The sequence below is a fragment of the Colossoma macropomum genome, unplaced genomic scaffold (genome assembly GCF_904425465.1).
Source record: "Colossoma macropomum unplaced genomic scaffold, Colossoma_macropomum, whole genome shotgun sequence".
Lineage (NCBI taxonomy): Eukaryota > Metazoa > Chordata > Actinopteri > Characiformes > Serrasalmidae > Colossoma > Colossoma macropomum.
The window spans coordinates 4,800,486-4,825,681 of NW_023494801.1; the positions used below are offsets into that span (position 1 = coordinate 4,800,486).

Consider the following 25,196-nt stretch of genomic DNA (forward strand, 5'->3'; position numbering starts at 1 on the left):
TACTATGGTATCCCTGACGGTTATAAAGGGATGTTGCTAAATGATTGCTATGGTATCTCAGGTAGTTGATATGGTATCTCAGGTGGTTGCTAAGGTGTTACTAGGTGGTTGCTAATTGGTTGCTAGGGTGTTGCTAAGCAGCTACTATGGTATCCCTGACGGTTATAAAGGGATGTTGCTGTATGATTGCTATGATATCTCAGGTGGTTTGTATGGTATCTCAGCTGGTTGCTATAGTATCCCAGGAGATTGCTATGATGTTGCTAGAGGGTTGCTTTGGTGTCTCAGGTGATTGCTAAGGTGTTACTAGGTGGTGGCTACTTGGTTGCTAGGGTGTTGCTAGGTGCCTGCTATGGTATCCCTGACAGTTATTAGGGTGTTGCTGTATGATTGCTATGCTATCCCAGGAGGTTGCTATGGTATCTCAGGAGGGTGCTAAGGTGTTACCAGGTGGTTGCTAGCTGGTTGCCAAGGTGTCGCTAGGGGGTTGCTATGGTGTTTCAGTTTGTTGCTAGGGTGTTGCTAGGTGGTTGCTATGGTATACCTGACAGTTGTTAGATTGTTGCTAGATTTTTGATATGGTATCCCAGGTGGTTGCTAGGATGTTGCTATTGCTTGTGATATTGCAAGTGTACTTGCATTATCATTCTGCAAGTGGAGTGCACAAACCTTTGCACATACAATTCTCCTACTCATTTTCTGTGGGGAAAAAAAAATAATCTTTCGATAATTTAACAAAAACTGTATGTCGTTTCAAAAAGCTGTATACAAGAATCATCATTTGCGATTGCTAATAATGGCTTATGTAATATATATGTACCTCCTACATAAAATGCAAATGCTTCACGGGATAAAAAGAAAACAGTAAAACAGCGCACATAAAATAGTGAATAGCAACGACTAGCATAATTGTGAGACCAATTTGGGGGAAAAATATTTGCTTTTATTTGTTTTTAAAATACAAAGTATTTTGATACAGATTAAAATAACATTTTTACCCTAAAGCATCAAACACAAAGGACAAACTGGCATTTTATATATCATAGATTATATATTATATACCACAGATTCCCATATTTCACCCCTTTTCCAGTAAAGCAAAAGTAAAGCTGCGAGGGTATCGCGAGAACTGTGCTATGTAAACTGCGCACGCGCTTGTTTCCTGAATTCAAACGGTGAAACCTGAAGTTGGTGAAACTCCAGTCGTTCCTCCGCCCGAATAGAGGGAGAGAGAGTTGTTCAGGAGAAGTGAAGCGGCTGCCGTGTCCCAATAAGCCATACAGAGTCTTATTCGATATGGCTTGTGAGGGAACAAATGGTAAATTTAACTGTATTTTCATTCATCGCGAGATCTGGAGAGTTTTGAAATGTTCCCGTCTAACGTTCACCGTTATTCCTCTACAGATGACCTGATTGGCGAGGCTTTGTTGATCGGGTGAGTTTTCAGCTCTTAATTTCTTCTTATTTCAGGCGCCAGAATGTAACTGCCGCACCATTTAAGGCGGAACGGAAAAAATCGAACAAGCCGCTGGCGAGGAAGAGGCTAATTTTAGTTTCGTACTCGTTTTCTGGTCTGTTTTTTCCCTCCTTCCTGTGTGTGTTATTCATATAAACCCAGTGCTGATTTCGTCGCTCTGGTCCAGGTGAGATTAAACCACACTAGAAAATGTAAAATACAGTGCAGTTCTTTATTAAAGTATGTATTACAGGAGGATTAGGCCACAGGAATGAAAGCCGGCCTCTGTAGGTTTACCTGAGTAAAAAAAAACTAGTTTCGACTAATCGAAAGTGAAAGTAAACTTAGTTTCGATGGCCAAACATAGTCGCGGACAGACAGACTAAGCTTGTTAAGAAGCTGCTGATCATTTCAAGTCGATTCTGGTCGAGTTTGTTAGTGTTACTAATTCATATAGACTGATTGGGTTCCACATATCAATAATAATAACACATATAGTTGCTTAATTCAAATCACTAAGAGATGGTTGGAGTTAAAGATGCACTACTCTGAGTTTATATCACCGGATATTGATTAAGAGACCCTTATTAGTCCCACAACAGGGAAATTTCACCTCCGCTTTTTAACCCATCTATGCAGTGAATCATCACATACACACTAGTGTATCCACATAGACTAGGGGGCAGTGAGCACACTTGCCCGAAGCAGTGGGCAGTTGGGGGTTAGGTGCCTTGCTCAAGGGCACTTCAGTGACATACTGTCAGCTCAGGGGATCAGACCGGCGACTTTCAGGTCACAGGGCTAGTTCCCTAACCTCCAGCCCATGACTGCCCCAGTTTGTCCTAGGTACGCCTGGATAGGTGTGGCTCATCATGTGACCACAAAGAAATGACGCTCACCGGTTTGTGTGACCGGTTTGTTTAGTGTTAAATTATACTGTACTGCAGAAATGATTTAAATGATATAGAGGCAAATGGTTTTGCCCAGTGTTGAGTCATCAGACAACATGTCTTATGGTTCAGCGTCACTGGTTTTACTCCTTTCTTGCTCAACAGCCACAGAAGCTGTTCTAATTGGTCGAAAGAGGTCAGATTTAAAGATGTAAAGAGTTTCCTGGAAAGAATATCTAACAGGACCCATTGACATTGTTTTAATTACATGCAGTTTCCATTTTTATTCATCGTAACATTTAGATTTTCTCCTGTTTTGTTATAAAGCAGGAGTCCCATCTAAACCAGGATAGATTTCATAAAAGTGATGTGATAAAAACTCACTTTTCAGTGTTTGCTCAGGCAAGGTCAGAGAATGTACAGCCTGAAAGAAAATGTAAATATCCAAATATTGTCATTATTGGGTCAATTAGCATTAAACAGGTAAGGACTTGATGGGATACAGGGGGACTTTCTTTGTAACAGGTAATATGCTATTTCCTTGAAGAGGATATCACAGCTGGATGTTTGTGAGTGTCATTTCTTTGTAGTCACATGATCAGCCACACCTATCCAGGACAAGTACCTAGGAAGTAGTGTGGGCTGACCAACGTTTTTCCTAGCTCTTGTACTGCTATGTAATTTTAAAAAACTTTTCATGATATTATATCACGTCGTAATGGTATTTCTTGTGTAATATACTTTATAATACCAATTTCTTTGACATTTTTAGGGATATTTATTGTCAGATTGTGAATCCTGATAGTGTTTAATGAGAGTGTTTAGTTCTGAGAATACATTTTCCAGTATTATGACCTTTAGAAAGAGCATTTTAGAGATAATATTAGGTATTTAGTGAAGGGAAATGCGTATCAGCGTATTATAATAAAATCATTTTCTCACTGCAGTTAAACTGTCCTCCTGTCAGCAGTGCATGTTTTTGAATGTAAGACTACTGAGAAGAAAAGGATTGAAATACTGAATGTACAGATGAGCTTTAAGAACTTCCACAATGTAAAGGTTCTAGGAAGAACCCTTACATTGGTGTCCCCCTTTACATTTTGTGAACATTCTTTAGGCCTTTTAAAGGTTCTTCACACTCATAATTGTTTTTAAACATAATTTGTAAGAAATTAATAGTGAACTAAAAGAAAGAAACCAGAAGTGGTTCTTCAATGGCATCATTCAAAGAACCTCTTGTGGCACCTTTTTTTAAAGAGTGCTCTTGGCAGGAAAGCCTCAGGTAGCTAATTGTTTAGCCATGCAAAGTTTGTAATGCAAAATGCGGTATAGAGCCTCGGTGCAGTGCCTTTCTCCTTGTAGCCTTTAGCATACTTACTAGCAATCGAGCATAGTAAAGTGAAGTTGTATCAACAGATCCAAAAGATGGAGTAGTTTGCAACCTGAAGCCCAGCAAATGTTTTGATTTTAAAATGTTAAAATGTTATTTTAAAAACGTCATTTTAAGTGGTTTACTGCTATGGCTTACAGACAGCTTTGTCCACCATTATTTTGGGGTTTGAAAGGGGAAACGCTTCAGACTGCAGTGATTTCTGGGCAAGTTCTGCTGCTGAAGTCAACATTTATGTGCAGTTGATCCTTTGCCCCTCCAAGGGCTTATCTAGCACTCTTCATTAGAGCTAACACAGTAATAGCCCTTAAGACAGTACTAGGGATTTCCTTGAAATGAGGAGGCCAGGTGTACAAGGGCATGTAAAACTGGGTGGTCAGTCTCCTTATTTCGTTTAAGCAGTAGACATACTCTAGATCATCAATGCAATGATGTTATTTGTGATATTTTATTGCTTTTATACAAACGTCCTTCAAAATAAAGCAAAACAATGAAGCAAGTAAGTCCCAAATATATCAAATGTGTTTTTAAAATTGGCTATATAAATATTTTCAAAAATATACAAACAAATACACAATAATCAGGTACATGTTTTAATGTTTGCCAGATGAACCTAAATGTGGTTTTGTTCTAGTCATTTCTGTAAAGCATTTCACAGTTCATCTTGTTTGCTGAATTATTTTCTGTTTAATTGTTCACAGCTGCCAACCAAAGTACAAACTTAGTAACGGTTAGCTGCAGTGTAAAGTGAGTCATTACTTACGAAGCAGTGCTGAGTGCAATGAGACAGTTATTGTGCTGTTATCACAAATATATGTGTCTTTCAGAGTGGTGGCGGATCAGGTGAAGAACGTAACTACAGAAGTAGACACCTCGTGTCTTGGCCTTCCAAAATCTCAACAGATAACCAACCCTCAGGATCAGCGTCTGTTGGAACAGCTGGGAAAAACCATTAGAGTGATCGGTGACCAGCTGGATCAGGATAAAAAGATTAACGAGTAAGCGACAGGATGTGGTATTTTATACCTTTTTTGATGAACAGAATTGTAAGAGGCCTAATTTGCCCTACACTAAACTAACTACACTAAAAAACAGATACACAGTCATTATTAAAACTCAAACACATTTGAATCTGTTTAAGAGTTGATCTTGCTCAGCCATGCAGGAACTTTATAATAATTTGAGCATGATAAAGACCCATTTGTGCTTGTGACAGAGCAGAGTGTGCATTTTATATTTTTATTTGTATATTTCCAAAATCTGCAGCAGCTGTGCACTGTATAAGTTAACACCTTATTTTCATTCTGGTGAGCCAACAGCAGCTGGCCGTTTTGGGGGCATGTCTCTAAAACATGCAGGTTGAGGTGCGAAGAGAAAAAGTCTGCGAAGAGTTGTAGGGTAGTTGTGAGCCCTAATATTGTTTTTTAACTAAAAAAAAAACATTTAACATGATGTTTTTATTAAACCGTTATATTTTCCTGCTTGGTGGGCTTCCCCGAGTCAGATCTCACCGTCTGACTGTGGGCGTGACAATCGATTACCGTTCCATGTATCAACGATCTTGATTGGTCATTGGTCAGTTTATTTGCATAAAGTTTGTCCAGATCAAAAGAGCAGAGTGATGATGTATGTTACCAGGTTTGTGTGTTCTGTTTGACGTACATTAGCCAAAACAAACCAAAAAAAATCTAATGGGGCCGAGGGGGAGGCATTTTTTCATGACGTCATCGGTCACATCACATATACGCTGTTTAACATTTCAGCACACCTTCCTGCGTCTCTGGTCTTGCTTGATGATTACGCAGGACTTTAGAACTAATTGGAAAGCTGACTGACAATACTGCAGAAACGATGCACAGTCTTTCAGCAGTTTGACTTAAGTCATGATCTACGTCATGTGGTAGCTGAGATACTGATATTTTTGCATTACACATCCCTGCATTCAGTGGCTTAAATCAAATAGTATGTAGTCTGATTCTTCATCATTGAGGTCATCATGATAAAATGGAGTGAGATGTTTTTCCTGTTTTCAGTGTACACTATAAAAATGAAAAGTCTGATTAAAAGATGTTTCTTTGGAGGAACTGCAGAATGGCTCTGCAGTGGATTCTGCGGCCAAAGTAGGACTACATACACTTTACCAATAGATGCTAATCTTAATAACAGGTACAATTAAACAAGATATTCATTCTTTTAGTGGCTAGGGGTGGGGGACAAAAAATCAGTTCTTAGATGCTGAACCGATACACAAATGTCAAAAATCGATTTTATACATTTTAATTGATAGCGTAATGTTGACAGAAAGCAAAAGGCGGAACTTGGAAGTGTGGACGTGCAGCGCCCGGACAGTCTGTGGCAGGACACTACATTAAAAGCTAGTGCAGGGGTCACAACCCAAACGTTAATAAGAGTCATTTTGTCTTTTCAACAAAAATCAAACCACCTTGGGGGCCACAACATTTTGAGTCCATTTTACCATCTTGGCTATACATGTGTCTCAGTACGTGCTAATGCCCCAGCGTAGGCTAAAAATATAATACAAACAAAAACGCAGACTTACTGTGCTTACTTTTTACAAGGCTGAAGTCGCTTCTCATTCACCAGCTTCTTGTCTGAATTTTCCCGTTCTACCTTAAATGGTGCCTATGGTGCCAGAATGTAACTGCTGCGCAATTTAAAGTGGAACAGGAAGATTCAAACAAGAAGCTGGAGAACGAGAAGCTGACTTCAGTTTCCTTTTTTTAAGTGTTTGTCAGTTTCTCGTTGCAGATTAAAGGTTTCAGGAAACCAGCTGGCGAGATTATAAACGCAAATAAGTCCAAATAAGTCCATTCGTCTCCAAATTAGCGTTTAAGATTGTTTATCATTAAACTGTGTTGAACGATCAGCAGAGCTTTATTTTACTGCAAAGGAGAATTATTTTATTTTTGCCTACAAATCTAATTCTGATGTGGAGCCGCAACAGGGTCCCGTCTCGAAGATATTTTACTGACACAAAGACCCCCCCCCCACTCTCTACAACGAGACCAAAACTGAAGTTATGGAATCACTGAAGAAAATGGGTAGGATAGCTGTACCGTGATGCGTGGATGTTCATTGCCACAGAATCTTATTTCACCGTAACTGCGCATTTTATCACAGATGAGTGGCAGCAGCGTCTCATGTACTCCAAACAAGAGCAGAGAATGAGAGCCTTCCAGTTCACTTAACACATCGCTTCCAGTGATTTATTAATAAAAGATATTAGAAGTAAATTCATTCAGCCTCTGAATCGTAATCAAATCAAATCGTGAGGTGCCCAGAGATTCCCACCCCGACTAGTGACCTCTGCAGTGAGCTTATGTGATAATAGTGCTCTATGGCAGTAAATGAGAACATCACAGAGACTGGCGCTCGTTTCAAGTGTTTGGTTTTGTGAACATCTCCTCTGTCAAACGCTAAAACAGTAGCAAATACAATTCAGTAGACACCTTCACTGCTGCTTCACAACAATCCAAAAACAATGATTAGTAGGCAGTTAAGATAATGCGAATTTGCAGACCAATAACACATGTAAGTCTATGTATGTTATGTTATTACTCAATGAAATCCATTTTTGTTGATTTTTGAAAAACTCTGATAACTAGATTATTCAATTACTAATACAGTCAGAAGTGTCAGCCCTCATATAGTCCGATATATATATATATATATATATATACACACACACACAGAGATTCCGGTTCCGGTGCGTAGAAAGCGCTGGTGAGAGCTCCGGGTAAACTCTATGTTTTTTTATGTTTTACTGTGCTGTTTCTTTGTGTTTTTGCACATACCGCTTTTGAGATCATTCAATATGCGCAACAAACTCTTCTGGACATCCCCTCATCGCTCAAGACAGACTTTAACACAAATACACAAATGTTCAATCGCTGGAGAACAAAATTGACGAACTGAACGCATGGATCAAGTTTCAGCGCCGACATTGAGAGCTGCTGCGTTTTACAACACATAGGTTTTACAACACATTCAGTCTTCCAAACATCAGAACTTACCACTGCCATTTTCTCCCCTCCTGTCCTCCTCTCAGCATGATCGACGGATTAGTACCTTTGGCTAATAAAAGCAGTTTCGGGAAGCTCGTGAAGAGTCTCTTCAGTGATGGCCAGATTAACTGGGGAAGAATTATCGTGCTCTTCTACTCCGTTGGAAAACTGTCAGCAAAGGTCCTGCTTATTTTCTTTCTTCAGTACGCTGACCTGTCCTGTAGTTCTGTTTCTCTAGGGGTTTGCGTCTGTATCGTGATTTCTTCTTTCTTTCTTCTCTAGATGGTACTTGCTCATTTGCCAGAAGTGGTCACAGACATAGTGACCTTAAGTCTGGATTACTTCAGGAAAAAGCTACTGCAGTGGATTTGCAACATGGGAGGATGGGTAAGAAGGACCAATGCACACAACTCACTAATTATAAACATACTCATATGAGGGAGTTAGAAAATGATATGTATATATAGTATAGGACTTCATTCACAGTAGCGATAAAGTGCAATTTCCGCTTGTTTTGAAGCAAGTCAGCGAATTGAACCTCGCATTTTATACATTCACAGGCTGTATATCAATAGAAATATGTGTGATTTACAAAATGAGAAGCAAACTGGATTTTTTTTAGGTGAGCAAGCAAAGCATGATTTATAAAAATGCCTTTTCTGTATTTAACTTCTATTAAATTTTATTGTAGTAGTTGTATATGATTTTTTGATAATATGAAAGCTGCAGTTGTGCTGACTATTTTATCTGTCTTTGTGAAGTGTGAATTTTTTTTCACAGCACGGGGCTCTCCCGCCCCCCCCTTTCACCCCTCATTGCTCACTAGCAGCTTAACAGAGGGTCACAACATTTCACACTCACAGAGAGACAACAGTGTCCCAGTTAATCTGACAGAGTTACAGGGAAAATAATTTATTTCATTATATTAATAAAAACATCTGAGTTGATTTCCATTCAGCCGGTAGAATGGCTGCTTGGTGGCCTGCAGAAAGAGGCTACAAGGAAGCCGTCATGGAGTGATTTCAGTGATGGAAAAACAATCCCATTTCTAAGAAAGTTGGAACGCTGTGCAGAATGTAGATAAAAATAGAATGCAATGACATGCAAATCATGTAAACCATATTTTTAAAGGAAAACAGTACAAGGACAACACATCAAATGTTTGATGTCGAATTTTTATTGGTTTTTGATAAATATGTGCCCATTTTGAACTTGATACCAACAACACGTTCCAAAAAAGTTGGGACGGGGGCATGTTTACCACTGTATTTCATCACCTCTTCTTTTAAAACACTGAGTGGTCTTTAGCTCAGAGGACAGTGTCCATTTTTATTTTTTTTTTAAAGAATTTACAATGTTGATTTGTCGGACCACAGGACACTTTTTCACTTCTCCTCAGTCTACTTTAAATGAGCTCAGGCCCAGAGAAGGAGGCAGCATTTCTGGGCCCTGTTTATATATGACTTTGCATTTTGGAGTTTTAACTTATTAAGTTTTAACCTTGTAATATATAAAAGAAAAAGGATAAATTTATCATTAATACCACTTGAATTAATTTTGCTATTGGTTAATATTAATTTTTTTCGCTTGCTGGTGCAGGTGACAATCAAAAAATAGATGTTTTGGAGCGGGAGGGAAAGTTATTAAAAGAAAGGTCAACATATATAGTACAACAAGAATGTTGTATTATAAATTATATATGAAGAATTGAACATTATTAATGCCAGTTTTTCTTTTGCTCATTAAGGAAAACTTCAGCTAAAATTTGATCAAACCGTCTCTTAAAGTGTCCAAATACACCTGAATGGACCCTCTGTGACAAAAGTTAACAGTAACTGTTTCCCTTATAGACTAGGTTCCACCAAAAAAAGTATTCAGTGTATATAATGCAGTCCTAGTCTTAACGTTCCTACCTTGTTTTTTGTTCTCTACTCACAGATTAACAGTATTTCAGCACTGACTCGATTCTCCATAGAGCGGTTTTCTGCTTCATCCCTAAACAGCATCCCTTCCTCTGCTGGATTCGTCCTGGTGTTCATCACTGGAGCACTGCTGGGTGGGTTCATTATGTGGAGAATGAACAGGTGCAACTGAGAGAAACTAATCAGAAAGAAAGCGAGCAGAGAGGGACTGAGGGAAGGACCAGCAGGCAGAGAGGAGATGAAACTGATGTGACTTTAGGCAGAAAACAATGAGGACAATCATGTAGATTCATATGGTTTAAAAAAGTGAAAGAGCCAAACCTTTTATAATTTACCTTATTTTACTGTAGTTAAATTTACAGGGAGAATGCACAGTAACATACATGTCTGTAAATGTGCCAGTTTAGCTATTGTGCATCTGTGGCTCCTGGGCAAGTACAGAAATGTACAACCCCATTTCCAAAAAAGTTGGTACGCTGTGTAGAATGTAAATAAAAATAGAATGTAATGATATGCAGATCATGTAAACCATATTTTAAAGGAAAACAATACAAAGACAACATATCAAATGTTGAAACTGAGAAATTTTATTGTTTTTTGAAAAATACATGCCTGTTTTGAATTTGATTCCAACAACATGTTCCAAAAAAGTTGGGACGGGGGCCTGTTTACCACTGTGCTGCATCACCTCTTCTTTTAACACTCTGTATAAGTGTTTGGGAACTGAGGAGACACTGCTGTAGTTTTGAAAGTGAAATGTTTTCCTGTTCTTGTTTGATATAGGATTTCAGGTGCTCAACAGTTCAGGGTCTCATTTGTCATATTTTTCATTTCATAATGCACTAAATGTTATCAGTGGTGACAGATCTGGACTGCAGCCAGTCAGACTCTTTTAATACGGAGCAATGCTGTCAATACATGCAGAATGTGGTTTGACATTGTCTTCCTGAAACAATTAAGGCCTTCCCTGAAACAGACGTAGTCTGGATGGCAGCATATGTTGCCAAAACATGTATATATCATTCAGCATTAATGGTACCTTCACAGATGTACACATCACCCATGCCATGTGCACTAATGCACCCCTATACCATCATAAAAACTGGCTTTTGAACTGTGCACTGATAACAAGCTGAGTGGTTTTTAGCCTGGAGGACACAGTGTCCATGATTTCCATAAAAAAATTCAAATGTTGATTTGTCAGTCCTCAGGATACTTTTCCACTTCCCCTCAGTCCATTTTAAATGAGCTCAGGCCCAGAGAAGGCGACGGTGTTTCTGGATCCTGTTAATGCACATTTACTTCTTTGCGTTTTAGAGTTTTAACTTGCATTTGTGGATGCAGTGATGAACCGTTTTTACATAGAGTGTTTTTCAGAAATGTTTGAGCCCATGCAGTTTTTTCCACTACAGAATCATGTCTGTTTTTAATGCAGGGCTGTCTGAGGGCCCAAAGATCACGGCCAGCAAATACAGGTTTTTGGCATTGTCCCTTAAATACAGAGATTTCCCCAGATTCTCTGAATCTTTTAATGTTATCATGTACTGTAGATGATGAAAAGCAAAAGTTCTTTGCTATTTTATATTGAGAAACATTATTCTTGAATTGTTGCACTATTTGCTCGTCTTTCACAGAGTGGTGAACCTCTCCTCATCTTTACTTCTGAAAGACTCAGCCCCTCTGAGATGCTCCTTTATATCCAATCATGTTACTGACCTGTTGCCAATTAACCACCAGGTGTTTTTATTAGCATTACACAACTTTACCAGCCTTTTGTTGCCCCGTCCCAACTTTTTTAGAATGTGTTGTTGGCATCAAATTCAAAATGATTTGCACATAATTGTATTTTGTTTTTATGTACATTTTGCACAGCATCCCAACTTTTTTGGAAATGGGGTTGTATGACCAAGACTCTCAGAATTACTGGTTTGATGAAATACAACGCAGTGTGCAATAAAACACTTACTTAGAGTTGATAAAAATGAATTATAAAATGATGAGATTACAAAAGGGCATATAATTGTATGCAGTATGTATGTGTGTGTTGAGCACTGGTCAAAATACATTTTTATGTAAAAAGACTTCCTCTACAAAGAACACATTTCCTGCACATTTTACTGCAAAGTTATTGGTTAAAAAAAATAGCACATACAAAAGTTATGACACATTCAATATGTTGTGTTTATTTTTCGAATATGTTAAACTTAGCAAATAAATAGAAATTTTGCAAAAAAAATTCATATTTGCTTGTGCACCGTAGAGGAAGAGTCATCTTATTTTCACCTACAATATCTACAAAACAGCTTATTTGACTGGGGCTATTCAGATTTTGCATTTTGTATTTGTTCCTGTAGAATACAGTTTCATTGTCTGATTAAGAATATATTTTAACTATGAATTTATATCAGTAATGAATTAGAGTAAGAGAATTGTGAGTGCAATTTATTAACTAGAATTGTCTTTTTTTGAAAGTGACTGATACCGTGATGTTAGAGTACTGTAATATTTCCTTCTGCACTTGTCACAGACCACAACACCAGTGTCTTTTTGTTAGCTTTCAGGCAATAAGCAGGTGCAACTTCTACCTCATTCATAAACAGAGTACTGTCATTTGAATATGGATGAAAGCTATATGTGAAAGAAATCGTTGTCGTTTTTATTGATCATATTATTCCACTTTAAAATAGCTAATGCATGTTTTCCTGGTATAATTGCTATTTTCACAACCTAAAGTGCAGTTTAGTAACTTGGCGCATTTGGTTTGGAATCACTTGATATATTAACAATTTTTGTTAATTTATATACATTAATAACTTAGAGAATGTGGGTTTAAATATTACAAACCATTCCCCAAATGATAATAATATAATGGAATTTTCTGTTTACATTAATAGCCTTGAGATTTGATCCACATTCTTGTTTCTCTTATTAATTGTGGATAATTTATTGTTATGGATATTTAGTTGTTTATGTAATTTTCAGTTTCCTGCGTTCTGATCTGATGGCAAAAATTAATAACTTGTATTCAGTATTCAGCGTAAGTCTCAGTGTTCTACAGCTCTCTCAGTGATTTAGCATCATCTATAGCTCTCTTCATCATTCTGGACACATCGAACATTTTTTTACATTTTTATTTACAGCTTTCTAAAGTCCTACTAATCATCCAAACGCACAAAACAGTGATTCCAAACTTTGACTGGTGGTTTACTGTGAGTGGTTTAAGGTGGTGAAGTAGCTTTAAATAAAAATAACTTTATTATAAGCATTGTACTTTTATATGTATACTTTGATGCACAGTTAATAAAGTTGCTTATGCTTGTTACTTATGTATGTATGCTTAGAAGATCTTGTTTAGCTGCACCACTCCTGAGTTCTGTACTTTATATTACTCAAAGAACTTTTTGTATTTTGTTAGGCTTTGCACAACATTTTACTTTGCAATAAAAGATGATGAATATTTTCTATTTAAATGGCTGTAATAAAATTATTTGTCTTGCTTGCGTGGTAAACAAGTTGGAGATCACTGTAGTGATAGGAGGACAAACTGATAGTAAAACAAACTGCCTTCAACAGTCACCAACGTTTTGGGAAGGACTGAGTGCTTACTTGGAGGATAAAACGTGGGAATGATTTAGCCTTCAGACACATTGTGTCACAAACTCTTATTTTTAAAATGTTGGACACACTAAATTTTACACTTCTATCAGGAGTTCTGTTTATCCATAGTGACTTAACTGTGTACTGAACAGTCCTATAAAGTAAGCAGGCCTTTCCACTGTACAGAGTGCAGAGGTGAACAAAGGACAGACATCCTGCACCTGAGTGAGGCGTAACATTATGACCACCTCCTTGCTTCTACGCTCATTGTCCATTTTATCAGCTCCACTTACTATATCTGAATGGATCAGACACAGCAGTGCTGCTGGAGTTTTTAAACACTGTGTCCACTCACTGTCCACTCTATTGGACACTCCTACCTTGTCAGTCCACATTGTAGATATAAAGTCAGAGACGATAGCTCATCTGCTGCTGCACAATTTGTGTTGGTCATCCTCTAGTCCTTCATCAGTGGTCACAGGATGCTGCTGGCTGGATATTTTTGGTTGGTGGACTATTCTCAGTCCAGCAGTGACACTGAGTTGTTTAAAAGCTCCAGCAGCACTGCTGTGTCTGATCCACTCAGACCAGCACAACACACACTAACAACAGCTGAGAATGATCCACCACCCAAATAGTACCTGCTCTGTGAGGGTCCATGGGGGTCCTGACTACTGAAGAACAGGGTAAAAGGGGGCTAACAAAGTATGCAGAGAAACAGATGGACTACCGTCTGTAATTGTAGAACTACAAAGTGCACCTATATAGTAAGTGGAGCTGATAAAATGGACAATGAGCGAAGAAACAACAGTACTGTGCTAAAGCCAAGAGTCCACCTTTAATATCTTTAATCAGAACAGCCATTAAGTACAGGAGATAGATTAGATATAACATAATTCCCTTACATAGATAAAGGAGAAAGTCAAAGTAAAATAAGTGAAAAAATAAGAGTCTCCAAAACGAGTTTAAAAAAATGCTGAAAAGATTCACAGAAAATGGGCCTCCTAACAACCACCTGGAAGACCTGGTAGACACCAAAACTGTCCCCATCAGATAAACAGCACTTAAAGCTTTCATCTCTGAGAGAGAGGAGAAAATCAAGCTGCTTCAGATCTGAAAACATCCACAGGTGTTTCTGTCCATCTTTCCACTGTGAGAAGACGACTCAGCGCTATGGGTCTGAAAGGATTTGTAGCTGATCAAGAAGAACCTCAGTGAGAAAAGGAGACGGACACATCAAACAAAGAAGCTGAACAATGGACTGACCACCCCAGAGTCCAGACCTCAACACCACTGAAAGTGTTTGGGATTATGTGGATCGTAAGGAGCAGAAAATGTAACCTACTTCCGAACTGTGGAGGATTCAAAGATATTCATGCAGATTTCTTTGAAAAACTGAAAGCAAGTCTCTTGAAAAGAAGCTGTAATACATGCAAAGGGTGGACACAGTAAATACTGAAAGAATATTCAATATTATACTTAGTTGTTTCTGGGTAATTTTCAGTTTCCTGCATTTTTATGTGATGGCAAAAAACTAATAGTTTATACTGAATGGCTGTTTTTTGTTTGGAAATTAAATAATTGAAGGGTGGTCATGGTCTCTGACTTCATGTTTCTACTTGAGATAAAGTACAAAAACACTTGTTTTTAAAGATACTAAAGTATCAAAAGAGTAAAAGTACTGTGTTACTATAGTAATTATACTTTTCATGTTTGCAGCCACTGTAATATTTAATAAAAACAAAATAAAACATAATATATGCTTAATGCTGTATACCTGTAATAATATTGAAAAGCAAGTATTCAAGTGAAAGATGACACTTCAGGAAGAGGCCGTGTGACTGACATGCCAAACGGCCAATCACATCCAATTTAGCTGGAAAAATAAAACTTTGTTTCCCAGCCGAATGATAGAAAACAGTGCACAGAAGTGTGTATAGACAGGCAGCAGATAGCCGATCAGGATGCAACTGAGAGAATCCCAATAGTTGTGGTCAGCTTTGTATCACAGAGTTCACAGATGTTCATTTTCCATGTGGACAGAGCGTTGAGACTAGTTTTAGGGCAACACTTCATAAAATGTCCCATGTAATCTTCACAGACACAGCATTTCTCAAACACATAACGCACTGCACGTAACACATGTCTAGTTTATTGCACTTGCAATGTAAGTGATGTGCAATCAAAGTTTTAAATCCTCACTGAAGAGAAAAAGAAAAAAAAACAGGACACATATTGAAAATTTTGGCATGAGCTTTTATTATTTTTATAGATTTTTTTATAGGCTTTTCTTTTTAAATCGGACTTTCATTTTTTTCCCCGTTTATTTTTGACCATTTCATGTTGATTTTTTTCCTATTGGTAATGAAGAAGACTTTATCAGGTAGGTTAGCATTCACCTTCAAACATTCATACCTTTAGTAGTATAATGTTTTAAGTCTCAGTTTTTCCTCAAACTGTTAAATTATTACAGTTTTATTTTTTTTCTCTTTACATGTTTCAAAAATATAAAAGGTAAATAATAAACATTCCATTGAAATATATTTTATACAGTTCTGTTGTTTTTTTTTTCTTTTTGTATTGACATTAAAACTGTGTCCAGCATCGGTCTTAATAGCATAAACCATCCATTGTTTTAGTAACCATCTTGTTTTCTCTGTTCTCTCTTTGTCTTATTTTGTTTTATTAGACGGTCAGTCGGTGTAAGGGTCAGATGATCAGGCCGGGCCGCTAAAAATGGAGTTACCAACTGCAATGGCATAGATATTTTAGGTATAGAGCAATGGAAGCGCATCCCAGTATAAATGAGCGAAAAATTAAACTTTAACAACTTCAGAATCACAAAAGAATCAAAAATTGCAGAGCGATGCCAACCTTAAAGTGCAATGTCTCATATTTGTGTGTGTGTGTGTGTGTGTATATATCTAAGTGAGCGACAGACAGAGGGTCCAGGAGAAAAAGATGGTTACCTCATTCTGACCATTCACAAATAAGTTAAAGTCTTCTTTTTTAATCCCATGCATGCAGTATAATTCAACTTCAAACAATATGATAGAAAAACACAAGAACAAGGGATGCAAAAGAGCTTCTTTCTCAAAAATAGAGAAGGACAAGGAGCAGAGGGACAGAGAGAGAGAGAGACAGAGAGAGGGGTGAGGAGAAATGCATACAGGTAAGAGAGAAAGAGTGAAGACTGATTCTGGCTTTGTTCTAATCCTCTCTGATATGTTCTGATATTTGGGTTTCAAGTAAAAGTTATGCGAGTGTTGAGCTGTCAGTCATCTTAGGGGGTGGTGTGGTCTCACTCTGCACCTCCGAAACATGAAACACGATCTGTAGAAGAACCAGACAGCTCGGTCTGACCGCCACACACGTACGAGAACGAACACGTGCACTCACTCAAAGCTTGACTCGTCGACATGGCTCAATGCCGCAAAGAAATATTCGTAGATACAATCTCTCAGGCACGCTGGATATTCCCACTTATTGTGAATGAGATGGAAAATGAGAGCAGGGTGGGATCGCACCTAATTATTGCTCCGACTGAATGGCGTCAACAAAAATTGGTCTTTTGTCCACAGGATGACCTTCCTAAGAAGCGCTCGCCACAACGGCAGGCAGAGAATCGCTCTATAAGAAGCGATCCCTGCCTCGCTTCTTGGTTCTCGGGTCAGTTCCAGAAAATATCTGATGACCTTTTAGCTAGGAACATCAATGTTTTAAAAGCATGAGTTTTGATCATCCTCTCTGGTTCCTCTGCCACCTTCCTGCAAGGAGCAGAGGGAGATAGTAAGTGGGAGGCCTATGGAAGGCCTGAAGAACAGAGGATGAGAGAAAATAGCTATACGGTGGACTCCTGCTCAGCTGCCCCCAGCGTTCCAGGCTCTGCTGACCTACTGCTTTGTTTAAGGTGCAGCAACGGCCTCTCTGGTTTGTGTAGCCCTTTTTGGCTTGACCTAGAGGTTCTTCTTGCCTATCCAAACCACAGGGATGTAGTGGCCTGTGTTCTGAACTTTATCTGCCCCTTAGTCGGACCACTCGAACGCACAACCATGAGCTAACTGGCCTGAGTATGCTGCCTGTGTGAGTGACATGTCTTGCAACAGTCTTGCATAGGTTCAGTAGTTACTCAAGTTCCCATCCAGGCCTAGTCCTGTTGACGCATAGAGATGAAAAGCATGCATCGGTTCTTGAAGTCAAACCTCAAAACACCGATTTAGACATACATGGTTGTGTTCCTGCGGTACAACAATAAAAGCTGGAGTGAGACTCCAGTGACTTTCATTCTTTGACCTATTGAGCCACATATATTGAATAAGCAGTATCCATTACATGTGATCCATCTCCCTCTGGGAGGATCTTGGCCTCAAACCAAGGAGCTGCTAAGGAAGACTTGAAAAGCACCTTTGTTTTTTGTTTCGGCTCAATCCACCATGGTGCGTTTGAGAATTTAGTGGCCGTTCTTGCGTGTGGACCGCTCTGAGTGCACTGATATGTTGGTAATTTACCTTATCAAACTAGGGATGAGACAAATGAAAACAGCAATGCTAACTTCCAACTACATTTGGTTCAGACGATCATATATAACCTCTATTTATGGGCCTGCCAAAAGCCTGATCTATGCGTTCAAAAAGCTTAAGCGATTATGATCAACATGACTTAAAACTGGGTTTGGGTTAGTGATATTAAAATAGCATTGCTCTTACGCGCCAGCAGCTGCTACCATCTATGTTACTGCATTATTATACTGCTGCTATCCATGTGCTCTCCTGAGAACTCCTGGGTGTCTGCTTCACCATTTGTACTCCCAATAGCTGAATGAAAAAAGAAAAAAGAAACTGTGACTCATGGACAAACAAAACATTCAAAAGTCAATTTCCCCCGTGGCCTCGCCACATAAAGATAGAACACAATGATATACAGTCCAAAACAAGAAAGTACTATACATTGTCTTGAAGATCTCAGATCTCCAGGATGAAGCAGCCACCCAAGACCCTCATGCACCACACCCATGAGCATTAGGCCTCCAGAGCAGTTGTGCTGCGATTGCTGACATCAGCAAAGACACAGACTGGCCACAGGAGGATGTAACGTCCAGAGCGGACTGCAGGCGTCAGCAGGAGAACGAAGAGTCAGGAGAGCTGGAGCAGGCAGGAGTTATAGAGAAGAAACAACTGGAGTTGAAATGGAGATTAATCTCGCTGATCATCTAAGATTTCGTTGGGGGTATCTTACATCTAATAAAGCATAGTTCTGACTGTATCTGCAATCATATATATATATATTTTTTCATTATTCTTTTTTTGTATTAAAAAAAAACAAAAAACAAAATATAGAACATCTTTTTTTTTAAATACAATTTTTCCCTAAATTTACTTGCATATAACATAAATCTGTATTGTTTCCCCATGATTTTGCTCTTTAGTAATTCCAAGCCCTCTTTTTTGGGGGGTTTGGGGCTTGCAGAAGTTGAGTCATGCAGTTTAGTCATGCTGGTAAACAAAGTCAGAAAAATGCATTTTAAATTTTCATTCTCTTTAAAGTGTTTAGTTCAAAGTTCACCCTGCCTTCTTGAAAACCCCCTCCGTCCTTCTGTAGGTTCCATATTTGTTGCCCTGATGCAGAAAGCTTGTCTCGTCTACCCCAACAGGCCGCTGTTTTGCCCAGCGTTCCCCCTTCTGTACAACAGAAGCGGCCCTTCAGAAACATCTCAAGTTTCTCCATCCTAACTTTTGTGTTCTCTACTTTCTTCTCTCTGATTTTATTTTTTTTATGTTGTATTTCTTTCATGCCATGCAGTTCATCTACAGAGGAGGAGAAACGCTGAGATGTGCAGGGGCATTGGTGTGGGAAGAGAGGAAGAGAAAGAATGAAAAGAAAGACCGGAAGAGAGGCTGAGGTTCTTCCCTGTGTAGCGCTCGAAGTCACACGTCTGAGGGTCTGGAGACGTACTGAGCTCACCCCTCAGACAGGGTTTTTTTTTGATGGAAGTTTATCTGTCCTTGTGTGCAGTGCAAGTGGAATCCAGGATGTTTGAGATGAAAGAGGAGGGTTGGTGGTCCATCCAGGTGGACCATCATCATGCCAGCCACTTAACTATGGCCTGCCGGTTTGGCTTTCTAAATAGCAAGTATGGGAATCTTTCCACGCAATTCTTTGTCCAGAAAATTTTTGCAGCTGTACTGGCCTTAGCTTGCATGGTAAGCTTAGATGCGAAGGGAGCCAATGAGTCAACTTAAAAAACCGAACGTCTCCTAGAGTGGTCCATTTAAAATCATCTTCTGCCCAGTTAAATCTCAGTCACAAAGCCTGGGCAGGTTCACGGAAACGTAACGTGGAGTTGTATTGATATTCATGCAGATAAGCACAGCTGGACTGAAACGACGATCCAGTTTGGAAGACTGTGTAAAGTCCCACATCCTCCGGGCATTAACGCGGCTGTGCTTGGGTCGATCCAGTCCGAGGTAGCATTTATGAGTGGAGAGATGAGCAATCTTGTATTTTTCATGAAGTTTTACGAGCACCACACTTGTCTCTTTTCTCACTTCTTCTTTCTCTCTCTCTCCTTTTTCCCTGTGGGTTCTCTTGGTTTCTTGGTGACTCTGGAAGTGGCCTCTGGAGTTGCAGTGCTGTGTGAGTGGGGACATGGGGGGTCTTCTTTAGGGAGAAAGAGGTCAGTTCAGAAACTCAGCACTGTAGGAGACAGACAAAGAAAGAGGGAGTAGGAAAATGGAGGAAACAGAAGTCAGAGAAAGGAAAGAAAAAAAGGAAACCCCACATTACTGAAGCCATTTAACTGTAAAAGCCAAAGTGGTGGTAAGCCAAGTACACTTTCCTATGAGCATATGAGCGCATGTTCACTCTTCACATGGACATAGCTGATTTCTGTAAGTGACAACGTCCAAAACCAGGTGATACAACGTAAAACAAACCAAAACTATTCATGAGAGAGCCCACCTTAAAAGAATGGTTAGGCGAAAACTAATGCACATAAATTTCCACTTGTACCCCAGATGTAGTCATTCAGCCGGTGTCAAAATTTTGCTTCTTTAATTTAACGCTGGAGCTACGCTGCTAATAGGTGGTGAAACCAGAAGTAAATAGTCCCCCAAATCTTTTCTGTAAAAACATCCCCAGAACTTCTCAACCTCTTAAACTGCATCCTGGTCTTCAAGGTCAAGCAGACTTGCTGATGTGGTTTAGGACACAGTATGACTTACTGTGAGCTATAAACAGGAACAAAATCGTTGTGTAGCCGAACATACACAATTGAGACAAGTGGTGTGCTGAATTACAGATGATGTTCGCAATTTCTGCTTTTTTTTTTACTCTTAGATATCGCTGTTGTCAGAACAAAACCTCATATCTCCTGAATGGTAACTTTACAGGAGAAGGAAAAAACCTACTTTACTTTTAATGTAAGTCAATGGAACCAGACTTTTTTCCAAGTCATTTTGGGTTGTTTCTTTTAGTCCATTCATCATGAAATTCATATACAATGTAAAGAGGAACAGGTATTTTCAAATTATGTCAAAAACTGAAAAACGTCAAAAATGGAGATACGAGGTTTTGTTCCGACAGCAGCGATATGTTTATAAATATTATGAAGCTACTCTTGAATATTGGAACTGTAGATGTGTTTATAAATAGAAACAACAAAAAGTCATAAATGTAATCTCATGACATGCATGCACGAGAGAACTTGTGGGGATTTATTTATGGAAAAGATTTGGGTGACTATTAGCTTCTAGTCTTTGTTAGCAATATTAGCCTCGTAACTCGAATTCTAAACTAAAGAAGCAAAATCTGGATAGCAAACATGCCTTGGCTGATCGACTTCATCTGGCTTTAGATTAAATTACTGAAATTTTCACCGAACCATTCCTTTAACATGCGCACAAAAAAGCGAAGGAAAAAAAAAGAAAAAGCTTGTACTGTAAATGTTATAAACACTCACAGAAGCCTGTTTAGCACACACACAGAAACACACATGCGGTGAACTCAAAAAGTCTCACACACGTCTGTGTAGCACACACACACTCTCTAATGAGAGTCCCAGTCTTTGAAGGCCACAAGATCTGCTCGACAGGGGGGGGTTAACATCATTTTTTAATCCAAAAAAGTCACAGATTGGCCAAATGATTGCCATCTTGCAGGACTAGGGGCCTCTAGGACTGACCAGTAGGAAGCAAACGGCTCGGTGAAGCCCCTTGACGCTGACAACGAAAAGGGTGCGTCCCAAAATGACTCCCTATTCCCTATGAAGTGCCCTTGGTTTTTGGCTTTTGACTGAATGCTGAGCTTCTTGCTGCCCACAGCATAGGGAATAGAGAAACCAGTGCAGTGTTTGAGACACAGCGAGTGGAAAAAGAATGACACACAGCGAGGAATGTGAGTACAGCAGGGAAAACAAATAAATAAATAAATAAATCGACACACAGTTAAAACGAAAGAACGAAACCCAAAAGGTTCACACAAAACACGGAAGCACACGGTTGAGCACAGTACATGGAGACACAGAGCAGGGAACACGCACACCGAACACCAAACATACATCCTTACACTGAGAAGCGAGCAGCTTCCTTCCTTCCTTCCTTCCTCCTCTCTTTTTCTTTCCTTTCGTTTCTTTCTTCCCCAAACTGTCCTCCATTTCTCGAAGGGGGAGGAGAGGGTCTTTCTTCCTCTCTGTCGACAATCCTCTTTCAACACACACTCGTTTTCCCCACACATACAATCTGTCCGTCTGTCTTTCACTCTTTCATCTCGAGTCCTGTTTCCGCGTGCATGTGTGATGCTCGTAATCCACATCATAGTTCCAAGTTTTGACAAATTTTTCTTTTTTTTATATTCTTATCCAGGACATTTGGAAGCAGTTGTATAGAGATTTAATAAATAAAATAAATTAATAAAATCAATAACACAAAAATAAAATAAAATGACTGTAGATCTGACTGTGAGGAAATGAAGATAGAATGGTCACAGAGGACGTGAAAATAAACAGCACAAGGACACCATGGGCAAAAGGAAGATCTGTTTTGATGATGAGGACACAAAAGATCACATTCATATTTCCAAGTGCACATGCTGAGACAGAAAATCCATCTTTTCATTCATCGTTTCCTCCCTTTCTCTCACTCTCTCTTAATCTGAATGACATCTTTTTGGAAGACCCACGGAGAGAGAGAGAGAGATATACCTGAGTTGTGACAGGGGAGGAATATAGGTTGACAAGAGACAGAGAGGAGTATGGGTAATGGAGTTCAAACCGGACTATGCTCCCTGTTTTATTTGTTAGGTGTTCCTCCATAAACTAAAGAAGTTCTGCACTGCAAAAATCTTTTTTTGAGTGAAATCATCCTGAATTTAGTCAATATTCCTAATATTTCTCATTGTGAGCAAATCAGAAGACTACACAATGCTTTTTGCTTGTTTTAAGTAATGCTGCCTTGTGGAATTACACCATCGGGAGATAGTTTAGCTGCTTTCAAGAAATAATGCAGGTAATTTAGCCTATTTCAAGAATTAATGCAGCTAATATTGCATATTTCAAGGACAAATACAGATATTTTGCTTATTTCAAGAATAAATGCAGAAATGCTGCTTATTTTAAGAATGAATGCAGATAATTTAGCTTGTTTCAAGAATGAATACAGATATTTTTGCTTATTTGAACAATGAATGCAGATAATTTTGCTTAATTCAAGAACAAATACAGATCATTTTGCTTGTTTCAAGAATCAATACAAATAGGTTCACTTGTTTCAAGAATTAATGCAGATAAGTTTGCTTTTTTTCTGGAAATAATGCATATAACTTGGCCTGTTTTCAGAAAAACACTCACTGAATTACATCACTTATGACGTAGAAATTCATAAATAGACAGAAGAATCTTACAATATTCTCACAACAATCCCATAATAAGAAATATTAGATATACTGACTACATTAATGATTTCACCTGCCCTGATATGGGCTCTGTGTAGCGACCAGTTAGGCACATCATTCACTACTAGCAGCTACATAAACTAAACCCACAGCCGCAGCCCTCCTCTTTCCTGTGACGGGATGAAGAGTTGTTTCCTCCTGCTCTGCTCGGCCTAGCTCTACCCCTGGGAAATATAGCTACTATATGCATATAGAAAAAAATCACAAGATGCACAAGGATGCAGCACTAAGCATTCCGGTAGTATGCGAGGCAACATGCGCTGCTGAAGGCAGTAGTAGCATCATCGTTATCATTTACTCTCCCCCTCAGAACCGATTTAACTTCTAGCGGCGGCTACGATAGCGTCCTCTGGGTTTTGGAGAACACGCGATAGACTGTTAGACGTCTCTGGTGGTAAAGATCAGAGACTCCAATCTCCAACTGAGTGCTTAAATGATCCTTAAGACAGTCTAAGTGACCTCAGGACAGGTAAACATTCAAGACAGGCAACTTCATCTTATTCCACTAAAGTGACCATTTATCTGCTAATCTAAAATAGCATCTGCTACATCGATTTACCCCTCGTTAAATGCTACTAGTATCCAAAGAGGAGGAACCGCCCCCCCCACTAACATGGATAAAAGATGAAACAGGTACGCACACGTGATAAATTCATCTCTTCCACGTACTGCAGAAAGAACAGAAGTGGGTGGGATGATACAGGTGGTGGGATGACAGGAAACAATGACGAACAGTGAGACTGGATAGAAGGGTGGAGAAGTTGGTGAGGAAGCAACCACTGTTACAGCAATTGGGGGTCGGGTGTTGGTTTGGGAAAGCATACGTGAAAGGAGGACGAGTGGAGTTTTCTGTTCTAGATTAGTTCACAGTTACAGCTTCTTTTTGCATATATCTGATAAGCACTGGGCTTTCAGAATAGTTCTCTGTGAAAAGATGAAAAAAAAGGAATAAATCATGAAATGATTACAAGACCACTGCGTACAAACAGAGGAAAAAAAGGAAAATAAAACAGCTGTAAATGTTTACAGAATTCAATCATACCCCAATAAAACCTTTTTTCAATAAAAACACCCCCCCCGTTTTACAGTTACAATGGTCTCTGCCACCCAATAGCATCTTAGCATGCAGAACTAAGCCCCACCCCTTCAGCAGTTGAGTCAGATTGGTAACAAAACACCAATCTTGTTTTTTGTATGTTTGTTTTCAAAAAACCTCATACATGCAAATCAGTAATATGTATGTGCATATGAATATTCATACATCCATATGTACACACCCATATGAATATACACATACATAAAGCTTTAGATAAAATCAGTTTGCTTATCAAAACATACTTCTTAAGGATCGTATAGACATTTTCCTTATTGCTCGCAAAGGGAAAAACATGCATTCATGAAGTACAAAGTCATTCTTTAAAACTGTACACATCATTGAGACCTGACGTAGGCCTGAGTTATCATCCTCTTACGCAGAACGCACAAAGCAATGAAGGGGACGGGAACAGGAGGATGAAGTGGATGAGAAACAGAGAGGTCTGATATGGGGAGTGAGCTCAACCTTAAGGGCAGGGATGTGATTAGCTACACTACTATGCGTTTCCTTCTTTCATCTTTACTCTTTCTTTCTTCCCTAAACATTCAGAACTACTCTTAAGCGGGAACTCCACTGATTTTTCAAAATGTCTGCATGATGAAATGGTTGGCGTGTAAACAAAGTCATTCAGAGTGGTGTGATCTGAAATGCTCTTGAGAAAATTCACAGTGGTGGTGATAGGGAACCAGACGTCTGAGGAGTTTAATGACTAAGAGCTCACTCACAGACAGCTAAACTTGCCCTGAATACACTGCCTGATATCTGAAACATGGTTTTAGTTAGGTTAGGTTTTGGCCTAAAACATATTTTTTAATCCGTTCAAAGTGGAGAGGTACATGTAGATCGTTGTAAGGTAAATAGTCCCCAAAGAAAAC

The 25,196-nt window shown here is 39.0% G+C and overlaps 1 protein-coding gene and 1 long non-coding RNA gene across 2 annotated transcripts; one reads left to right on the forward strand and one right to left on the reverse strand.

Annotated features, from left to right (window-relative positions):
* The first annotated feature begins 1,198 nt into the window (after nucleotides 1-1,198).
* LOC118821826 (apoptosis regulator BAX-like) lies at nucleotides 1,199-10,224 on the forward strand. Its single transcript, XM_036590560.1, has 6 exons — nucleotides 1,199-1,318; nucleotides 1,405-1,435; nucleotides 4,564-4,734; nucleotides 7,806-7,941; nucleotides 8,044-8,148; nucleotides 9,700-10,224. The coding sequence occupies exons 1-6, from the start codon at nucleotides 1,297-1,299 to the stop codon at nucleotides 9,853-9,855; spliced, it is 621 nt and encodes a 206-aa protein (XP_036446453.1). The 5' UTR covers nucleotides 1,199-1,296; the 3' UTR covers nucleotides 9,856-10,224.
* A 5,754-nt stretch (nucleotides 10,225-15,978) lies between these two features.
* Nucleotides 15,979-22,329, reverse strand: LOC118821559. The gene is made up of 2 exons (XR_005008347.1): nucleotides 21,843-22,329; nucleotides 15,979-19,973 (listed from the first exon to the last, which is right to left on the reverse strand). It is a non-coding gene; the product is annotated as an uncharacterized LOC118821559 (long non-coding RNA).
* Nucleotides 22,330-25,196: the final 2,867 nt, after the last annotated feature.